The 22758-nt window shown below is 37.2% G+C and overlaps 1 protein-coding gene across 1 annotated transcript; it reads left to right on the top strand.

Moving 5' to 3' along the window:
• Nucleotides 1-73: 73 nt before the first annotated feature.
• Nucleotides 74-22231, top strand: TMEM182 (transmembrane protein 182; the record flags this gene model as incomplete). Its single annotated transcript, XM_079543030.1, has 5 exons — nucleotides 74-214; nucleotides 593-692; nucleotides 1693-1791; nucleotides 10868-11005; nucleotides 22008-22231. 5 exons carry the CDS (start codon nucleotides 74-76, stop codon nucleotides 22229-22231), a joined length of 702 nt encoding a protein of 233 aa, XP_079399156.1.
• Between the last annotated feature and the right edge of the window lie 527 nt (nucleotides 22232-22758).

The following is a 22758-nucleotide window of genomic DNA, read 5'->3' as shown; positions in this document are numbered from 1 at the left end:
TTTCTTAAGTAACTAGAAAAGAAATTGCTTTTTTTTTTTTTTTTTTTTTTTTTTTTTTTTTTTAAGTTCAATAATGAAACTGAGTGTGGGAATATTTTTTGGAGGTTTATTCGCAGCTCTAGGAGTTTTGCTCTTTTTGGTGGCATTTGGAACTGATTATTGGCTTCTTTCTACAGAAGTAGGAAGGTGTTCAAAAGCACCTGAGGATGTTGGGGTTAGTATGGATTTTTATTTATAATTTCTTGGATTTATTTATTTCATACGGATTGAATTTTGTATGAATTTTTGAACATACTCATACTGACATTCTGGAGGCTTTTAAGCCTACTTCAAAACCTCTTGTAAACAGCTGTAATCAAGTCTAAAATTCATTAAATTTTTATGATACTACTTTTGCAGTATGACATTCTCTCACTATAACTGTGAACTATAACTGTGTAGAGAGGCTATAGCTAACCTCTGTTCAGACAGGCTGTGTGTCATTGTAATGGTGTTATTTTTTACATATCTTAATTTCACTTGAGCTTCATTTTTTCAGCTGTTTGAAAAATAGTATGATAAAGGCTTTCATTTTTATTTTTACTTTTCATAGACTGAGATGGCCACGTTTCATCATGAAGGTTTCTTCTGGAGGTGCTGGTTTAGTGGAAATATAAGAGAGCATAACACCAGCATGTGGAAGTTCTGGTACAGTAAGTAATACCTTTCTTTTTATGTTATCTACAATAGTTGGATCTCAAAGCTGTGGAGCTTTTCTTAGTGCTGATGGGTCACTGAATTTCATTTGGTCTCTTCAGTGATCAGGTTCTTTATCTTCAAACAAATTCAAAAGCGACAAACACTTTTAAAATCCGTACTAAAGGATATCCCAGGACAAAATCCACCATGTTTAACTATCAGCTTACTCTTTCAGTAGTAGCCTGTCATCTTAACTGAGAGTCCATTTTTATCAAGACAGTCTCTTGCTGTGTTGTTAATGGTCTGCTCATTTTCATAAAGCATGGGAAAAGAGCCTCATGCTTAGGACAAGTCCATGAGTCTTGCAGTTTCTCCAGCTGATTCTATGAGTAGGTGAGAATGGTGTAGGGCACATCTCCTTCAGAAAAAAACCTCTACTAAATGTGTGGATGACCTGTTTTCTTTCAATATGTGGCAGGATTCTGGAAGATGGTATTTGCCACCAAAATTTCAAATGAAGAAAAGGTTGCAAATCTTACCTTGTTGTGTTTGACCCAACCTGTGAGATATAGTTATCCCTCACCTTATTGCTGAGTTTTAAGAAACCTAGTGAAAAACAGATGCTTTCATACAATTTTAACTTCAGTAACCCATATTTTGCTAAATACATTGCTTGGATATGCTGTAATGAGCAAGAAATAATTAACTCTCGCAACAGAAAAATGCATATGCATGTAAAAGCATATGTATGTGTTGCAGTGTACCAGATCCTTCCCTTCAACCAGGCTGCTTTACTGTTCCTGTAGTACAAATCTGAGCTGCCCTTTAAGGAGTATCCCTGGCAGAAGATCAAGGCTGCTGTCTCTTACGAAAGCAAAATCCACTGCAAAGCTACTACGAGGGAACACTGAATCTTGTCCTATGAAACTCTGCTTATCAATTTGAAGAACAGTCTTAGGACATTAAATTCTCAAAGCAGTAAAATATTAATAATGATCTTTCTTTTTCTTTTAGCCAATCAGGCACCTTCTAAGATTTGTACACATGCTTACCTCTCACCATTTCCTCATATCCGAGATGAACACAACTCAACTTCTTATGACTCTGCAGTCAGTAAGTATTTTTTTTTTGCTGCAAATGGATACAATGCCCATAATTTCAAGAAAACAATTCAGATGCTTCAGTGCAGAACTGCATTATCTATCCACTCAGTTTAATTAATACAGTTTTGGTGTTTCATACTTCTCAGACTTTTACAACATGCATATTTAAGACACTGTTTAGCAAAGCACTTAAATGAATGCGTAGCTGTAAGTATGATAGCAGAATGGAAATCATTTCTATAAGCAGAAACATTTCCTTTTCGTGCTTTTTTTCTTCAAAATAAAAAGTATCTTTCTTAGGATGAATGCTTTAAACAATTACTTCTTCTCATGTATTCCAATTAAACCGTTTCTTGTTAAATAAATAAATCACATGTGGAAATATATTGCATTTTTACCTTATGAGCAATGAAGACAGGGGCCTTGTTACAGTCTAATTTTATTCAACTATCTCAGATATACTGCACTGAATGCTGGAGGTACCAGTTTCTCTCAACTGACACAGACACTGAATATTATGTGCCATACATGAATAATATAAACTAACACTATATTACTGTGAAGTATTGTTCTGTGAATTAAATTCTAGTATTTTAAAATATTTACTATATTAAGCTGATATTAATACCAAGAAACTGGTGCAGTAACAGAGATACATACATACATATATATATATATATATGTATGTAAGATACAGAGCACTGAAAACCTTGTGTTTGAATACATAAGGAAAGCTCTGGAAAGCTCTGTTTTTTCTACTCAGCTCAAAAAATTGGTCACATTTCATCAGATCAAGGGCTTTTTTCAAATGTATTTTTAAGACTATTGCTTCTGATGGTTATTTCATATAATTTTTAAAATAATCTGTGACATATGAATGCTGCTTGTATCTGAGCCTACTGACTCAATGACTTAAGTGATATCTGAAACTGTAATTATACCTTTGCTAACTTTGAAGTGTCTTTCTAATCCATTTTTTATGCTGCAAAAATGAGAAGGAAAAGAATTTGTGTTGGTAACAGTTCTGTTAATCTTTAGAAATTATGAACTGTTTGTCCACGAAGAATTCATACCTTACCATTCAGAGTCAGAGATCTAATCTGTAATGTTGAAGCACATCTAGAACAGTTTATCTTTTCATTTGAAAATGACAGAGCCATCTGCTCCTAATAATCTAGACAAAGTTGGTATTCAACCATGCACTCATACATTCACAAAGGATCTTCAAATCATATTGCATGATTACATAGAAGTGGACAAACAAAGAAGAAGAAAGGAGTAGGAATATCATCAAAAGTTTAATTAATTTCAGTTAATATTTGCCAAAAGAACACTGCTCAAATATAATTTTCCTATCTATATTTCATATTAGGAGATTAAAAATAGGCAGAACTGTACTATAGATACTGGCACAGGTAGAGAATATTCAGAGCCATTCCTGCTGTATAAATAGATACAGTTGGATTGCTTTGGATCTCATTAAAACTAGAGAGTTTTTTTTGTGCCTCCAGTTCATTTTCAGCATCCAAACGGAATTATTTACCAGAGCAGGTATACTTGCTTAAGAATCTTTCACAACTTTTTATTAAGAAAGTTATATCATCATCTCTTCTATTAGTACAAACACTCAGTTTCCTTTTAGTGTACTTTGACAGGCCTGCCCATCATATTTGGCTTTTTAAAACCTCACAGAATCTACAATTACTAAATTAAGAAGTACTGAGAGTTATTGCCTTCTTGATTCACAGTGAAGGAAATGCTTTTCTGTAAAAGATAGCGGTGAAAACTCTCCATTTGACTTCGTGAGGAAAAATAGTTTGTCAACTATTTGTACATCCACATGGCTGAATCTAATATTCTCATATTAGATATGAGAATATCTCAATAAAAGAATAAAAAAGCACAGAATGAAAGGGCACTACCAAGAAATTGGGGTTATTGTTCCTTTTTTTTTTTTTTTTTTTTTTTTTTTTTTTTTGGTTCTGCTACTGTACCTTGATAGAATATTTCCATTTTTGTGGATAACAGTTTTGTCAAAATGTTCACTTTTGGGGATAAAAAAAGTCTACCACACACTTCTTCAGAATGATTTTTCACTTTGTTTTTAGAGAGATCCTCAAGTTTTATTTTTATTAGGAGTGTATAAGAAGAAATATGCTGTCATCTGAAAAATATTCAATTTGCTGAAAAATAAACAGCTGAATAAAAAGCTTTAAATTTCATTAGAGAAATCAAATGTGTATGTACAACACAATTTTCTTAAAAACTCAAGCCTTCTGTTAAGAGAACTTTCTCAGCAAGAAAAGGCATGTGAATTCTTTTATAGACAGTTTGGCTTAAGAGGCAGTGGGGCCTTATCAGAGCAAATTAGCTTTGATTGAAGCCCCCAGTGCAAACAGAAGCATAGTTTGTAGCTGGAATGCTATGTTACCATTCAGTTAGAATAGCTCAGGCAAACATAAGTTTCCCGAGGAACCATGAAATCTTGGATGAATTTTGATTGGAATGAGTGGACCAAGTTCTCTATTGCAATAATTTCTTTGGCTTTAGTATCAGTAACAGTTTGGCTCAGATATTTTTTTTCTAAGATATAATTAAAATGAAGCTAAATCTATCCTCTCTTAACTTATTTACATCCTTTCATATATTGGTTTTAAGGTGTGTATGTGACATATTCCAAAAGACTCAAACACAAAAGATTTCAAAGTCTAAAGTGTTAGTGTGCTTTACTCAAAAGGCTTGGTTCAAGCTGGTGAGGAGACTTAGACTATGAGCTCTTGGTGCCAAGAGTTACAGTCTTATTCAAATGCATATTTTAATGTCTCATGTTTCCTTTCACCATTACTGTCAGATGCATGATCTGCTTGGAAGGGTTAGAAAAGACTTATTTGAAATTGCAGTTTTCTGTATCTTAATCTCAATTATTATGGCTTTATTCATGCTCTAGTTTTGTTAAGTATTATGGTGGAGAGAGGAGGACTTTACCTACCTGCAGTGTAAGCTTCAATCAATAGCTGTGCTAGCCATCATTTACAGTTAATGGACTTAAAGAAATTTGCAGTCAATGCCATTTGTCTTAACCTGAAATAGGAATCTAAGTGAAGTCAGGGGAATCCTGTCTCCAGTGGCTTTCTGTGATGTTACAATGGTTTATGGTGACACCCATGCCAGTGTGCAGCTATTAAGCAGTCAGACAGCACTTCATTGTGTCACCAGCAGATTCATTTCTGTGATGATTCACAAACATAAGTGAAACAGACTGAAAGCTAGAAATAAAAAAAAAAGTTAGACCATACAGTGAAAGTACTGGAGTAGTGATCTTTTATTTATTTTATTTGAAATATATTATTCTAAAATATACCTATAAAAAACATACACATACGTATAATCATAATTAGATCAGTTATCCCATCATGCTATTTTGAAAACATAATAGTATAGTACTTAAATAAAAATTCATTGCAAGCTAAGTTAATTAATGGTATCACATCACTGGTTTACTTAACAGTGACATTCAAGGCTCTCACACTTTTATAAAAAATCTCTTGTACTACCTGACAATACTAGAACTGTTTTGAAAAATGTTTGAAGTCCTTACTCATACAAGTAGTCCTGTTTGTCTGAAGTGTGATAATTTCTAAGGAAAAGAGGTGCAAGATCTAGCACTTCCTCAGATCATTAATTTTATTTTTGAGGGGTGTTTTTTTTCCGAAGTTTATTTGGAAGTAAACAGTAGTTTCTTAACTTTGTAAATTGCCTCAGTGCCGCCTGAAGCTACATTTGGAGCCATTTAATGGAGTGCTCTGGCACTTCAGTTTAATACTCTGATCTGTAGCTGCTAGTACATTTTTCCTTGCCTTTATATCTTATTTAGTCCAGTCTTGGGCACATTGCCAGTGTTGAAGTAGTGCCTATGATATGCAATGCAGAATGTTTGCAGAACTGAAGAGAAATTCTGGTTCAGCAACTATTGCATCTATAATAGTGTTATCAAATTTACTGGCGTGTTTGTTACTGGGCTAAAATTAACCTAATGTAATCTAGGAAATATCAGCAATGAAATCTGAAAATAATAATTGTTTAGTGAAATGCTAGAAGTAGCCTATTTTTAGGGGAAAAAATGCTGTTATGTAAGATGGTCATATAATTGTTCATGAGAAATTGTAACGCAGTACATTTACTGAGGGAGAACTCCCCAGCCACTAAGCAGTAATGAAGCAGGAAGTATTTAAAAAAGCAATATATTCATACTACAAATACTGTATTTGTTTTACTGTTAAGGTTATTTGAAAAAAAAAAAAAAAGGATTATTACTACTATGGCATAGTAAAGGATACTTAGTGAAACTGGAACAGTTTCACAAGGTTTACTGTGTTGCCTCACGCTTCTGATGGGAGCTGTGATGTTGTTTACAGTGGTTTATCTGCAGAGAAGATGCTTCTGATTTAGAGCAGCTCAGGCACTTACCTTTCATTGTACTTTATATTGTGGGTGGCGTTTTGATGCCTGTTGTCAAAAGTACTTTGATATCTCTTACATTAAATAGTAAGCATGTTCTAAAATACTCTGTATAGTCAAATCACAGGAAAGGTTCACTTTAGGACTTAAATTTATTGGTAAAAATTTTTGGCAAGTTCTCCAAGTCATTTTAACTGTTATTAGCAATGAAGCACTGTACTCACACAAACATTCTTCAAAAAGACTTTCAGCTTTGTAGTGCGTTCAATATTAAACAGATTTTTTTTTGTTGTTGTTTTGATTTAGTTCTTGGTCATACAATGTTGGGCCAAGTCCTTTCCATTGTTGAGATTTTGAAACTCCTGAAGCCAGCAAGGGCAATAAAATATGTGATATATATCTGTGAGGTTGATATCAGTATCTCTAGTAGTAAGTAGATGTGTGCCACGTGGTGTTATGAGCTAAGCTTGATCCTGAATAGCTGACTATGTAACTTCTGAGGTGTGCATTGCAACCACATAAAAACTATCATGCCTTTTAGGTGGCATGACTGTGTAATTTCTCAAATGCATTATTGCTTCCTTTTCACATCATGCACCAGTAACATCTTAAAACATGAAACTGTGGCTTGAGTTTATTGTGGATCTGGAATCCACAAAAGGAGCCTTTTCATAACTAAACTATTTCTCCATAATGCACTCCCTTGCTCAAAACCCAATACTATGGCTACTTTTCAAATGATGCAGAAGTCTCTTGAAGAATCTGACTTAGGATGTTTTTGGAGAAAAGCAGTAGCAAGGCAGAATTACAGGTCATGCAATTTTGGAGGGATATATTGCAGCTGTGCTATTCCCGCAGCATATAGGTTGAAGGTGCAGAGCTCAAAGACAAACATACCAGCTGTACTCCTGTTGTCCTCTAAGTACTGTCTTATTTTTAGGCCTGCCTGTCACTACCAAGACAAATGTTGTACCCTGATGAAGGGACAGCTTACCAAGACAAGTTATACATCTCTCTGTTTAGCACTCTAGAGCAGTGATACCTAAGGTTAACACTGCAAATATGTTTATTACAGACTGTGTGGTAATGGTTATACTTTATTTCTTCCACTGCAGGAAATACTTGGAATAATATACCTAATTGAGGTAGATAAGTCTGACATACCTGTGAAGTAAATTTACTTAGTACCTACTACCTTTTGCAGAGGTGAATTCCTTGTTGTCTGGCCAGAAAATGGGCAGTCTTATGAACTACTTCAGCAATACTTGAAATATGCAGACTTCTCTTAACACCTTATATGGGTGCACTGAACAACTATTCATTAAAGCAGACTGCTTGGATCACAGTATCATTCCTTTTCAGGGGCTATAAAGAACCATAATTCAAAAAGCATTTTCTGTTGCTTTTTAGCTGTCATGGTTCACCTCAATCTCAGAGCAGTGATTCTATTGACTTAGAAAGTTTATTATTAGGTAGGCTTATTTCAACTAGCTCTTTTTTGTTCATCTGTTTATGCCAGCTAAACTAATGACAGCAATAGGGTTACACTGTAATTTTGACTTATTAGCCCCATGGGAATTGCTCATCTAAACAGAGAAGGTGGGAAACTGGTCTAAGCAAAAATTGTCTGAATATGAAGTAAGTGAAGTCTTCTTTGCAAAAAAAACGGTTGCCTTTTAACTGCTTTAGTAAATCATAGAATCGTTAAGGTTAGAAAAGACCTCTCAGATCATCTAGTCCAACCATCCACTACCACCAATATTACTCACTAAACCATGTCCCTAATAATTACACCTACCCTTTCCTTAAACACCTCCAGTAATGTTGTCCCCACTACCTCCCTGGGCAGCCTGTTTCAGTGCCTCACTACTCTTTCTGAGAAGAAATTTTTTGTAACATCCCACCTGAAATTCCCCTGGCACAACTTGAGGCCATTACCTCTTGTTCTATCTCTGTTACCTGGGAGAAAAGACCCCACCTCACCTTAGCCTCCTTTCAGGCAGTTGTAGAGAGCCATAAGGTCTCCCATGAACCTCTTCTTCTCCAGACTGAACAATTCCAGTTCTCTCAGCCTCTCCCCATAAGATTATTGCTCCAGACTCCTCACAGCTTCACTGCCCTTCTCTGGACACACTCCAGGGTCTCTTAAGATGTTTCCTTGGACTTATGCCACAAAGGATCTTAATGTCTTGTAGATTGTGGGGGTAGGATTTTGCATAAAAAGATAGATTAGGGAACTCTGCAGATTTTTTACCTATCTTCTTTATTTTCTAATTGATGTTTAATGATAGATTGCTGGATAAACAACTGTTAGGATTGTCAGAATACCCCCACAGTTCTCTAGAGAAAATAATTATTTATAGAGGAATACAATGGAAGGTTATGCCAGAAGATAGCTAGGTCAAATCAGTATTTCACTTATAATGCATAAAATAGTTATTCTGTCCAAGCAGAGAAACTGCCTATCTCTTCTATAGTCACAAAGAGGTTTAAACATTTTTCCATCAATTATATTTGTACTCCTTTTGTGTTTATTTTTCAGGAATATTTGAGCAAATCAAGCTTTTCTGGTAATATTTCACTAAAAGCTTATGTCAGGAGCAGATAATGAAACTGCACACTGATTTCATTATGCTGTAGAAGCTTATGTCCTCTTCCATCTCTAGAAACACTGCTGTATAACTTCAGCGAGTGACCATAATGATATTGAAGTAAGCCCTTTCAGAGTTCATTTTGGCCAATGTGCCCTGTTATGTAGCATGACTTTGAAGTACCTTGGGCCATCCATGTAAAATAGTTGGGTGGTTATAGGCTGATTTAGCAGTATTAGGTTTTAAATGAGGAAGTAATGTCCCATGGACTTGGGGACTGCAATGGAGCTTAACAAAGTAGCCCCATGAGTAAAATAATATGAAATTGCTTCAAAGACCCAAGACTGAAGGACTTAGGAGATTTACTTTCTCTAGCCTCCATTCACTGTCCATTTGCATCAAGTGAATCATTAAACTATGTGTTTAACTTTAAACAGGTTCCTAAATCCCCTAAGAATTTGAGTACTTAAAGCATAACACACACTTAACTGCTTAGCTGAACCAGAGCCTTACTTCTCACCTACTATTTATTTATTTGTTTACATAGAAGGAAGCCGTGTATTGGATATGAACCAAAAAAACAGTTTTATTCCTCTGCCAGCTAATTTCAGACACATTCATCTTCCCTATGCCCAAATCTGCTGATCAGTGTGGCGGAAAATCATGTCTCTGAGTCTTTGCCTGGATTAAAAAGGGCGTTATTTTAAAAGTGTGGCTAATGTGATGTGGTGAATGTGATCTAACTAGCACATACATATATAAGGCTGAGATAAGCAAGATGATGTGTATTTTAACATGAGTTAAGCTGGTCAAGTTGAAAACTGTAGATTTTTGAAACATATTGATGGGAAGCACAAGCTGATAACATGTAGTTCACCTTCAGATTTCAGATGAGAGCAAACCTGAATTATTCCAGAAGCTGGCTTTAGCAGGCAGGATGGATTTGAAACTTTCAGGATATGAACCAGTATAATAGTTACTTAGTTGTGTTTTGCTATAACAGTAAGTAGGTGCTGTCAAATGATAAGTGGCAGTTTCTTTTGTGACTCACTTTTTCTGACGTGCCAGCTGGCTTATGTGCTTTCCCTCAGTTGGGTGGAAATGTTTTTCACTGACTGAATTGTCAGTGCTTCAAGATTTTCTGAACTGACGATGGAGATCTTTGCAACTCATAATTTTACTAATGGGTTCTGTTAATGTACCAATTTTTAAATTCATGGGAGAAATTTATGTCAGTCTTGTAGCATTTATAAAATGATGACTTTGTTAAATGGATGTGCAATTAAGCAGCTAAAAAATAGTTGTTAGAAAGACTCTTTTGGCCAGAGTATGTCACAAAACTCTCGGCTAATTTATCACCAGCTGCATCCATTAATTAAGCACTGCTTGGCACTGTCTAGCAGGGACTTCTGAAACATCAAATTCTAATAAAATAAAAGGAACTTTAGAGTGGAAACAGCCTGGTTTAAAAATTGCTTTTCAAGTTAACTTTTTTTTTCTAAAGTTTCTAAGGTTTCTCTTCTTTCCTGCTTTAGATTTCCTTTTGTTGTATATAAACTAATAAGAACGATGTACTTGAAAGTTATAGAGAACTTACAGATTGCTTTTGGTGATAGGAACTGAGCACTGAGAAAGTCATAATGTTACAGTTCTCTGTTTCTCCCAGTCAATTTTGGTAAAACAATTAGATCCAGCCAGTCCAATCATTTCTCCCAAAGAATCTTTGCTGCAAAAGATCTGATCTTTTTTTTCATAAATTTTGTCAAGTTACTGTTTTTCAAGTCACTGTCTAAATGTTAAGCAGGTAGACTTCATTTGAGGTAACATAAACCCTGTTTTCCATGATCACCAGATAAGAACTGGGTTCTGAATCTCCTTTGATCCACGTGACACATAATGCACATGCACAGTGGAATGAATGTTTGGTTTGTCAATAAGTGGAAGAGTGGAAAAGAAAAATCTTTATTAGCCAAATACATAACTTGTTTAAGTTCTAAGTAAGTGTGATATGCATTCTTTTTCTTTCTTTTTTTCCAGTTTATCGAGGTTTTTGGACAGTTCTTATGCTCCTGGGAGTGATCACTATTGTGATGGCTAGTTTTCTGATCATCTGTGCAGCTCCTTTTGCCAGCCACATTCTGTACAAAGTAGGAGGAGGCTTTTACATTATTGCTGGTGAGTATATTGTTTGCTCCATCAATTAAGGCATTAGAATAGAAAGGATAAGGTATTTCTCCCCATTTTCTGTAACAAAAATTATACAATCATGGTTTAAAAAAAAAAAGAAATTTGTGCCTCTGTGCTTTGACTTGAGGAGCATCTGCCTAGGGTGCAATTCTTTCTACTGTTATCTGAAGCCATTCAGAAAGCTACCTTTTGATTACAATAAAAAATTAAGAAGTACAGGACCATTCATGGAATCACTGCATTTTCAATCTACTTATTGAGCAGGAAAAGGCATGTATCTTTAGGGATACAGCCTTGTAGGATTCTCAAGGACTTCTGCTAAGGAGCTTTTTTTAGTCAGGGACACAAAGACAGTGAAGGTGGTAATGGGAGATTCTAAAGAAGCTGAAAGACACAGCATATTCACATGACAAGTATAGGAGACGTGTTTTGTATGTGACTGGAGTACACAAAATAGTTGTCAAATATGAGTAAGTGGGAGCTCTAAACTTCTCTGAATGAAATACAGAATTCAGTAAATTCGGAATATTCAGTAAATAACTGAATTTTCTCTTTCCTCATAATCCACACATAATTTGTAGCATCCTCCCAAGATTGAGCTGATACAGCCAGCTTTCTGGGGCACTGTTCTGTTAACTTTGACAAGTCTGGAAAGATGTAAAAGACAATAGTTTTTTAGGATATAAACGACAGTATGTGCTCATCATTAACCTAGTTTGTACGCATCTTGGTGTTGTGGGGCAGAACACTCACGCCAAGATCAAAAGGCTTGAACTCTATTTCTAATTCTATTATTGACCTACTAACCTGCTTACCTTCTTCATATTGCATATATGCATACACATGCTGATAAGATCATAATTTCCTCTTAAAACACTTTCAGTGAAATGTGAAGTGTTTTACAATATTGTTGCTGAAAAAACTCTGGAATATTTGCATTTGCTCCTTTGGGAATTACTCCTCCACACTTTTAAAACGCATGTAAAAATATTCATGATCTGTTGGAAATTCTAAGGTATTTCATTACTTTTGTTCACTGATTTGCTAATTAAAAGCTCTTGTGAGTCCTGCTCATTTGCTACATTTTTAATCTGTGAAAATCTCTGCTGTCTCTAGAAAGTGTTAGAGACTATAAGGGAGGAAATGGTAAGACACCAGGAACTAGCAAGGAGACCTCTGAAGTGAAGTGTACTTTCTCCACTCTGGGTCAGTTAGTCTGCCCTAGTTTAAGCAAGTTAGATTCCACAAGTCTAGGCTAGTCACCCTTGGCTTCCCTAAGGCCTGCTGAAGGCAATAACAATAGTCATTAAAAGTCAAAACTTTAGCTAGGAAGTTCTCCAGCTGGCAATTAATTTCATCCCAGAGGAGGGGCTAAGCTATTCTGAAGGGGGCTCAGATGAACATACTATCGAATCATAGAATCATCTAGGTTGGAAAAGACCTTCAAGATCACCAAGTCAAATAATCTGCCTGACCCAAGCCCCATCACTAAACCTTGTCACTTACTGCCACAACCACACATCTCTTCAATCCCTCCAGGGATGCAGACTCCACACTCCTGGGCAGCATGTTCCAATGCTTTGCCAAGCTCCTTGTGAATAAAGTTTGCTTAATGTTCAATCTAAATTTCTGCTGGCATAACTTATTCTATCACTTGTTATCTGACAAAAGAAACCAACACCCTCCTTGTTGAAACTTCCTTTCATGTAGTTGTAGAGCAATGAGATGACAGCTGCTCCTCGTAAGCCTTGTTTTCTAGTCCCTTTACCAGCTTCATTGAGCAGAGCTGTTTTATTTAAGATATTACTGTCTTTCTTGTTGAAAAGCAAGAGCATTTAGTAAAATCCTGCTATGATTTCCCAAAAGAAAGTGGTGACAACAGAGTACAGGACCCAATAGGCTAGCATAAGATATTTTAGCTTGGATGTGGAGATAGAGATCCTGACAGCTCTTCTGCATCTGCTCCATCATACCAGTAGGACAGAGATGCTTGGGAAATGTACTTACCTAAATATCATTATCCTATTCAAAACTTCAGAGCATCTACAAAATCATACCCAAAAGTTTGATGCTCTCAGCTCTTCTCACAAGTCAGCATACTCACATAACCAAGGTGTCTAAGACATGTCCATAACTTGCTGCCAAAGTGCGATTAGCAGTTATACTGGAAGTAGGCTGTTGAGAAGGAAGTTAGTCACCACAGTTTTTTTCTGTGAAAGTCTGAAAGCAGAAGATAGGAAGATTGTTCACATTCTTACTTTTGTGTGTCCTTAAAGAATACAAGATGAAGCAATTTTAATAGCTACTACTGGACTGAAGTATTTGTATCCTTTTGCAATCTTAATTGACAAAATGGGTACAGACAATTCACCTAATTTCTGCTAAAGAAGAATGTTTTGCCTTACAAAACACTTGACAGAGCCTGTGGGAGAGCCTAAGCAGAGATCCTGAATGACATAGAATAAATTTCAGTTGTAAAAAACCTCTTACGGCAATCACATTTCATTTCCCATTCTCAGCAGAGCTGGCTTCAAAAATAAGGCAGCACAGAGCCTTATCTAGTCAAGTTTTGAAAATATCCACTAATTGAAAACACAGCATCTTTGAGTACTTGTCCTACTTTGTCCAGTTTGTGATTTTTTTCCATGTGTTCACCTGACATTTTCCTTGCTGCAAATTGTAACCATTATGTCTAATCCTTTCACTGTGCACTTCTCTGAAGACTTTATCTCCTATTTTCTCTATACCTCCATTTAGAAAGATAAAGACTGTTTTCTTCCTTAGACTAAAACTTGCCAGATGAGCCTCTTCTTGTCCTCCATCCCTCTAACAACCATTTTGGTAGTCATCAGTTTAACAGTATCACTCTTTCACGTGTGAGTTTCAAACTGGACACAGTGTTCCAGGTATGCTGTCACAAGTGCTGAGTAAAGGGCAATAGTAGTACTTTGAGAGCTGCTGATGGTGCTTTTATTAAGTGCGGCTCTATATGAGCCTGACTTTCCTTTTTGCTGGACCCTGCTAAAATCTTGCACATTGATAGGGATCATTCTTGTGCTTTAAGGAAATTGCCAATGAGCAACAGCCAGTTCTTTAGGATCCTCTGTCCTTCAAGGTAGCCTTTGCCCCTCAAAATAATCTCCCTTAGGATCCTGTCTACCAATTCCCCGAACAGGCTGAAGTCAGTTCCCCTGAAATTCTGGCTCCTAAATCTCCTGTTTACCTGCTGCATTTCTCCTAGGATACTAAACTATTTTATGGTCATTATAGCCATAGCTAGCACCATCTATCATATCCCTGATCAGCTTTTTCTTATTTAAGTAACAAGTCCATCATATTTTTTCCATTAGTTTGTCTGTTCCAAACATATCAGAAAAAGTCATTGTTGATGCAGTCCAGCTACTTCGTGGATTGCTTGCACTCTGTAGTGTTGCCCTTATAGCAGATTCTGAGATTGCCGAGTTGCCTGATGGATCTTCTCTCACCCCAATAGTCTTCATGTCTCTGAGAAAGGGTCTCATGGATACAGAAGCCTAAATCCTGATTGCAACTCTAGCCACAAAGGCAAGAGCTGATGCACAGTGCATGCCACGTTTTGCCCAAGTCTTTGAGCAGCAGGTTTGAGACCATCATCACTTGGGCACCCATGCTCTTACCTCTCACTGTTGGTGCTCTCTAGGAACACACTTGAGGACTGAAGGTCTCACTGCCAGTGTCACTGGTTCCCATGTAGATGAGCTACAAGGGGGTTATACTTCAAAACAAAGCAGTCTCTGAAGCTTTTGTTCCAGTGTCATAGATCTTGGCTTCAGAAAAGGCGAAAAACTACTCAAAGAGAAATTCTCCTGCCTGATCTGTGGCAGAGTCACAGAACTGCCTTTTGATCACCTCAATCTTTAAGAAAATCTTCAAGGTTCTTTTATTGAGCAGTGCTTTTGAACTACTAAATGAAGAAACACACACAATTAGTATTTGTGGCAGCTTATTGACTAGCAGCTTTCCATGTTAAGCTTTCAAATTTCACCTGAGCTTGCACATGGAACTAGATATGCTATGCCAGGGGGAAAAAAAGCACATATTAGTTCAACAGTACCACAGTCAATGACTCGAGCTGTCTCTTTGCAACCTCATTTCCATATCTTCAACATCAAAGGATGAAGCAAAAGCAGCTAAAGTAGTGCAAACTGTAAGAAGCCCTATGGTTTCTTCAAATACTATAAGACGAGAAAGTTGCTATAACATTATTACTAAGAGAGTTCTCAGTAAAATCCGGATTATTCTAGGGCTGTTCTTGCAAGATGTCTGGATGGCGGTTAGAGCTTTCCTGTTGTACTGATAAGAAAGCAAGACCTCAGGGTGTGCATAGAACATTAGAGAATCACACCCTTGTGAAGATTACAAATTTCTGCTTCCTGCCAAAAGAGAAAAAAACCTTCAATCTTAGCTACTAGATGAGGACAAAATCTGTCTTCAGACATATGTGCCAACTCCCATAATTCTAAAGTGGGATCCTCGGCATATACTTTGGAGTGGAATGTAAACAGTACTTTTCAAATAAAGGTCACAAGAGGCCAGAATAAGTGGATCTATAATAAGGACAGGGACAAAAAATTAATTGAAATATATATACATACACATAGTTGTGCAAGTTTTCCTCAAATGAGAGTTCTAAACTTCTAGGCAGAAGTTAAAACTCACATCATTCTTTCTAGCACCTGTTGTCTTTGTGTCTGCATAGTAAAAGATTCATGCCATAAACAGCCATTCACCATTGACAAGTGAAAGGCATTTCTACGTGGGAAGAATAAGTAGTAAAGGCCAGCAAACTGCTTCTTGAATTCATAAACATTTCTAAAGGTTCCGTATTCTTTTTCTTCTGCAATATGCAAAAGTATTGGTTTGAAACAAATTCAAAAGAATAAAAGCTAAAGACAGAAATGAGTGACCTCAGAGAAGTCCATGTCTTATCACACTGCACAGAGCTGTGTATCAAACATATGTGTTCTTTAAAAAAATGCAAAATGGAAGGAAAAAAAAAGGGAGGAGGAGGGAAGTATTTACTTGTCTTAATCTCTCTCAGACATACTTCACGTTCTAGGAATAATTTTCCCCATCATTCCTGAGTCATGCAACTGCTGTTTTATTTTATAGTCACTAGAAGCCAAGGGCAAATGGACAGCTGCATGCTATGGAAAAGGTCTAAATGCTGAAAATGTAGAAATGCATCATCGTACACATTGTTCCTAAAAATATCTGCTTTTTTTGAAATTGAGGTCTGGTTTTTTTGTTTGTTTGTTTGTTTGTTTAATTTCGGCAGTTTTGCCTGAGAAGTTGACTATGTGAGTTCATGACATTCATGATAGCATGTGCAAAAGTGTAGGGATAGATTTCCCAGAATAAAAATATACTAATGTTACCATATTCTCCTTCATAATGAGCAAGCATCCCTTATTAAAGTTGAAATGGATGCTTACTCAACTCCTGTTGGCATGACTAATATTCTGAAGGAAAGAGACAAACTGGTGAAGGAAACTTGTGGATACAGAGGAAGGATGGAATAGCAGTAGTTATATAAATAAAAGGTTTCTCCCTGTTGTCTTCCACAAGCAGCATAAACTTTATGTAAGAAAATACTCTCCAGCAGGAAGGAGTCTAACTCTGATCTCTCCTTAGTTTTGCATAGGCATGGCTGATGTTTGCGAGTTACTAGCATTTCAGTGATGTTCAGTCCAAATCTTGTGATTGGGGATGATGTAAAGAAATAGATTATTTTTCTACTTTTAGCAATACATGATTTTTCTTCAAAAATATTGAATTCTCTATACATATATTGAGGCAGGCAGAAAAAGGAAGCTTAGAGGGATCTCATAATTGTCTATAAATACCTGAAGGGAGGATGCAGTGATGACTGAGCCAGTCTCCTCCCAGTGGTGACCAGTGCCAAGGCAAGAGGCTGTGGGCACAAACTGGAACACAAGAGGCTCTCTCTGAATACCAGGCAGCACTTCTTTGTTCTGCAGATAATGGAACACTGGCACAGTCTGCCCAGAGGTGGTGGGATCCTTTCCTTGGACATCTCCAGGAACCACCTGGACTCTGGGCACCCTGCTGTAGGTGGCCCTACTGGAGCAGGGAGTGGGCCAGATGGCCTTCATAGGTGCCTTCAAACTCAGCCATTGAGTGACTATGTGATCTTCCAGTGAGCTAGTTTAAAATACTTAAACAGACCACGGTAGATTATTTTTCATCAAGATTTTGTGGTTACTACAATGCCTTTGGTTTAAATACATTGCAGTGAATGTACTTTTCACTTTTCACTTTCATTCTACTTTTCAGTGGAATGTACATTCACCAGCCCAGAAGGCCAACCTTATCCTGGGCTGCATCAAAAGAAGTGTGGCCAGCAGGGCAAAGGAGGTGATCCTGCTCCTCTACTCTGCACTGGTGGGACCTCGCCTGGAATACTGTGTCCTCATGCAGTCCTCAGTACAGGAGAGACACAGAGCTGGGAGTACGTCCAGAGGAGGGCCACAAAAATGATCCAAGGGATGGAACACCTCTTCTGTGAGGAAAGAATGAGACTGCTGAGGCTGTTCAGCCTCGAGAACAGAAGGCCCCAGAGACACTTGATAGTAGTCTTTCATTATCTAAATGGGAGCTATAAGAAAGAAGAGGGATAGACTCTTTTTAGCAGGGTCTGTTGTGATAGGATAACGGGAAATGGTTTCAAAATAAAAGAGGGGAGACTTAGACTGGATATAAAGAAGAAGCATTTTATAGTAAGGGTAGTGAGGCACTGAAACAGGATGCCCAGAGAGGTGGTGGATGCCCCATCCCTCAAGGTCTCTCAAAGTCAGGCTAGATGGGGATCTGAGCACCTGATCTAGGTGTAGGTGTCCCTGTCCATTGCAAGGGAGTTGGACTCAATGACCTTTAAGCGTCCCTTCCAACTCAAACAATTCTATGATTCTAGTATAAATAACAAAAGCACAGCATTGCAGAAGTAGTGTAGATATATGTACAAGGTTGCAGGATGGATAGACAAAAGAAGGATGCTTATTATAAATGCCTGTGTTATGTGTTAAGCAAATCTGAACTGGCTTTGAGAAGCAAATCTCCTTTGAAAGCCAGAATAGTACCTGAATATTTAAAACCTCTGAATCTCGGGTTGTTTTTTTTCTATGGCTCTCTTCTTTTCCCCCTCAAAACAGATATAAACCCTACTTTTGATCTACATTTTTGCATTTTTGTAGTCAGCATATAAAGTAGTGACTGCTAATTGACATGCCTATTACAGTTCATAATTAATGTCCCAATTAATGTCCTGTGGTCTTCAAAAACTATCTCATGTTATATGTATCTGAATCTTACGTACTACCCAGTCCACTGAACAAATTATGGTCTGTTTTTGATACTACTTCTCTTTCAAACTTTTCTTGAAGTTAACATCTGTTTTGTTAAAATGCGACAGTGCGAACTGACGTGAAGTTATATCTTCTGAAAAGAAACAATTCTTTTAGAATCTAACAACCAGCTAAATATTCAAACTATAGTAACCTTTCTTTAAGCTCATAACTTGCCTTTGAATTGGGTGTTTTGATGCAGTCAGTGTGGATGCCAGGAGGAAAAACCCTTCAAGTCAGAGACTTGCACATTTAAGCACAACCTGAAGTGCTTAATGGATGGAAAGGAAGCAATGCCCCTGGCCCTAAACATCAAACATTTTCAGCAGATGCATTAGTGATAATGGAAGTACATGATCTGCTTTCCTGTTCTCACCACTGCTTCTAATGTACTCTAACATCTCAGGAAACAAAACCACACTGACAAAATGGAGGGCCTATTTGTGAAAAAATGTTTCTGTTTCCCTTTTGCAAGGGAAACCATTTGTAACATAGAGGAGCCTCAGCAAGCTCCCCTGTAAGAGCTTAACTGCCATGGAATCATAAATCTGTGAAAATTAGACAAGATGAGCAGTAACAAATGAAATCTATCGGAGCCAATGTGACTTGGCCAGTTTTTACTTAGCCTGATTCCTTTGCTTAAGACATTTCTTGAAAACACCGAACAATATACCTACTAATTAGCTTCCATTAGTAGATAGTGAGAGCCCTTAAATACTCTTTCAGTGCCTAATTAACTAAGAAGGTTTACATATTCTCCACTCCTTTTTCTTCTTTTTTAAAGGACATTTATCTCTGCTTGACATACATTTCTTGAGCAAATTTCCATACCCAGCAATTTGCCACAGACGTGTGTTAGCAGCTTGCTGTGAAATCACCTGATGGATTTCAGCTTAGCTGAAGTTGTTTTACCACTGGCAGCACTGGCTTGCTATTTTGCACCTATGTACAGTCAGCTCTAGTTTAACCACTGAGGTGTTTCTTCAGACTGCCTGAAGAATAAGGGGTGCCCTTTTTGAGATTAAAGCACCTCTCAAAGACTTTTGTTTTGATCCTTCCATACTAACTGGGCTGCTTATCTTTGTGTCTGCCCAGGATGCTGGACGTCAAAAGTGTTCCAGATGTTCAAAGCCTTGTACTTATCTGACGCCATAATAAGGCAATATACATCACTGCTTTCTGTATTTATTATTCGTTTGGATTAAGGTTGCCCCAGCGTAGAGGATAAATTGAAGATTATGGGCTTTTGAAAAGAAACTGCCACAGTATCTGAAGAGATAAATTCCAATGTTTGATTGGGTTTTTCCATCTTATCAATGTATTTTTCCAAATAATTGAGTTGTTTGTGGGACATTTTTTTTTGTTGACGTTTTGAAACATTAAACAAACTCCATGCCTAAGAATTTCTTTTATGAAGTTGGATCAGAATCTTCTCACTTTTTGCATCAAAACTTATGAGCTCTGTTTGGATCTAATTTGCCTTTGTTGCCTATGTTATCTGTTACATGCTCTGTTACAAAAATCTTCTGCTCCATTTGACTTTTATTTGGAATCTTCAATTTAATTTACTTTTTTATTTTTTACATCTGACTCTGAGGTGATCCCTCCTTATGATTGTTTCAACAGTTGTATGTTTAATACAACTGTAGCACTAAATACTGTCAAAATTTTGTTTTTCTTGGGTAAAATGCTTCCAAAATTGAATGTATGTCTTCGAGTGCTGAGGGTTGGGTTTTTCCCTTCACTGTTCATTTTTTAAACTTTGTCAAGGATTCAAGCCTGTGCAAAAAATGTAATCCTGGAAATATATTACTGTATTTCATAGACAGGAAAAGTGCCTGCCTCCTTCTTATTTTAAGTTTTTCTCTTCTCTTTCAGTCTCTTAGAAATTGCAAATCCTTTGGGATTTTCGGTCATGTTTTGATTATGCCTCAGGTTAACTACTTCAGCTTATTTTTTCCATGGGCTTCAAAAGACAATGATCATAAACACTGAGTTGTGAGCTTTCACCTGTCAAATGTTCAGGACATCCAGAATGTAAACTTATTACATTTTGACAATAAAGCAACAACAAGAATGTCAACAGATCGCCATCATCAACTGTGGAAGCCAACCTGTCTGATCTTGCCTGAAGCAAATGGGAGATTGATGCAACTCCTATTGCTCCCCATTAAGTGGATAGTAATGGCAGGGAAAGGCAGTGATGAGGGAGCATCTCAGGATGGGGATAAGGAATGGGAACCATGAAGGAATACCTGGATGAGTGGATCTGGAGGCAAATGCCTCTTTGTGGATACTTTCAAAGTGCATTTATGGATTTTGTCACAAGTGTCACATTTGTTCAGGGCTGTATTGTAATAAGTATTTAGCAGGACTGGGAAGAGACCTCAAGCACCTTAGACTTGTACTCTGCTCTCTTCAGCCTGTAGATTTAGGTTTGGCAGTAAGTGTTCCCAGAAGTACTGCATTGCCTTATGGTTGTAATGAAGTATATGTGTCATCAGAGGAAAAGATAGGTGGTGTGCCCCTAATATTTTAATGTTAGAATAGATAGCCCTGCTATCCATGTACTATGACAGCTGAAGCTCAGGGAGCAAGTGGGTACAGGCTGGAGCATGCAAAAAATTCGGACTTGTGCCTTCAGCTTTCCAGTGAATCTTCTGCTGGAGCATCTGTGCTTCAGGCTTGCCTTTCCGAAGTGTCCACATTCCTCTAAACTAAAATAAAAGATTAGGCATGCAACTGATACTTTGGAAAGCATTTTCTTCTTAAATCTCCTTCTGGTTTATAGTAACAAAGAGATTAGCAAAATTTGTAAGTACATGTGCTCCTATTGCTATCATGTGTATACAATCCAAAGGCCTTTCAGAGGAGTGGCTGGGAGAAGGTTGTGAATTATGAAGTGGATTAATTCCAGGAAACTCTTGTATTCACTCTGAAGTTGACACTAATACCTGCTTCATAGTGGTTACTTCATTATTATTGGGTTTTGTTCATATACCAGCAATTTCTTTTCTAATGTGGAAGATTTTGACCGAAATATATTTGAATTTGTCTGCATAATACTTGATAAGAATACTCCAAATATTCCAAACAAAGTGCTTCTCATTAAAAAAGAGGCAAAAATGTAGAGAGGTGATGAGAATAGAAAGATTTCCTACCCCTTACTGTTTTTCCCCTTATATGTCATCCAAAAGACTGTGATAGAAACAATATCAAAGTATGGGAAGCATACATAGAATTTATTTTCCAGGTCACCCCATCCCACCTTTTCTCCTTCCACCTTCTCTGGCTTCTGAATTCAAAGCAGTGAATTTTATCCTCAAACATGACTGTGCCACAGTCTGCACACCAAAGCCAAACGTACCCTTTGCCACGAGATCGTGACTTTCATTGCAGATCAGAAGCAAGGCAGAGAAATAAAGAAGCTTGTTAGAAGAAGCCAAGGGCAAAAAATACCCAGTAGTGGCTGACTGCCTTGCAGAGGGGCTGCAACATGGATGGATTTCTAGGTATTACTGTAACCAATAAATGCACTCAGCATTTGTCTCACAATCTGTTGTTAAAACTGGATGTTTCTTTTCCAGGTGTCTTGTTTTCACTGGTAGTCGTGATGTATGTCATCTGGGTCCAGGCGATGGCTGATCTTGAAAACTACACAAACATGAAAAAAATGGATTGCCCAGACTTTGCTGTTTATGTACGCTATGGCTGGTCTTTCATGCTGGCTCCAATAGGAGTATTTTTTGCTTTATTAGCAGGCATGCTGTTCTTGTTGGTAGGGCGTGCCATTTATTTAAATTCAGACTAGACATACACTGCCAAACGGAGTATAGGAATCCTAATGAAACTTCATGACACAATTTTGTGTATCATTACCGTTATGACAATCCTAAGTATGCAGGCACACTTACGGAATTTCTTCTGTTACTTGTTTAACAGTAAAGGACACAAAACTCAACACAGGAAGAAACCACCTTTAATACCCCTTTTAATTCTATAGGAAGTACACACATAATTCTCCACAGTGTATTATTTGCAGCATTTTTGCAGTTTTGCAAACCAGAAGAAGACAAAAATATTCTGCAACCAAAAGCCCAATATGAAATGGGCCAAATCAACATTTTATACATTTGTCTTTTAGTACTGATCATGTGCTTCTACTTGTGGAGAATGGTACAAGATGGAGGGAAAACAAATGTTCAAACACAGTAATTAAATCTACTTCCTCTCCTGTTTTCCACTACTTGCCTTAGCTTTGATGCAACCAAACATCTGCAGTCTATAAAAATAGAGTGCAGTTGTTCATGAAGAGTCCATGGGAAGAGGGCAAGAAAG

This window comes from Tetrao urogallus (assembly GCF_951394365.1).
Source record: "Tetrao urogallus genome assembly, chromosome: 1".
NCBI classification, from domain to species: Eukaryota; Metazoa; Chordata; class Aves; order Galliformes; family Phasianidae; genus Tetrao; species Tetrao urogallus.
This window is presented reverse-complemented; position numbering and strand designations above follow the sequence as displayed.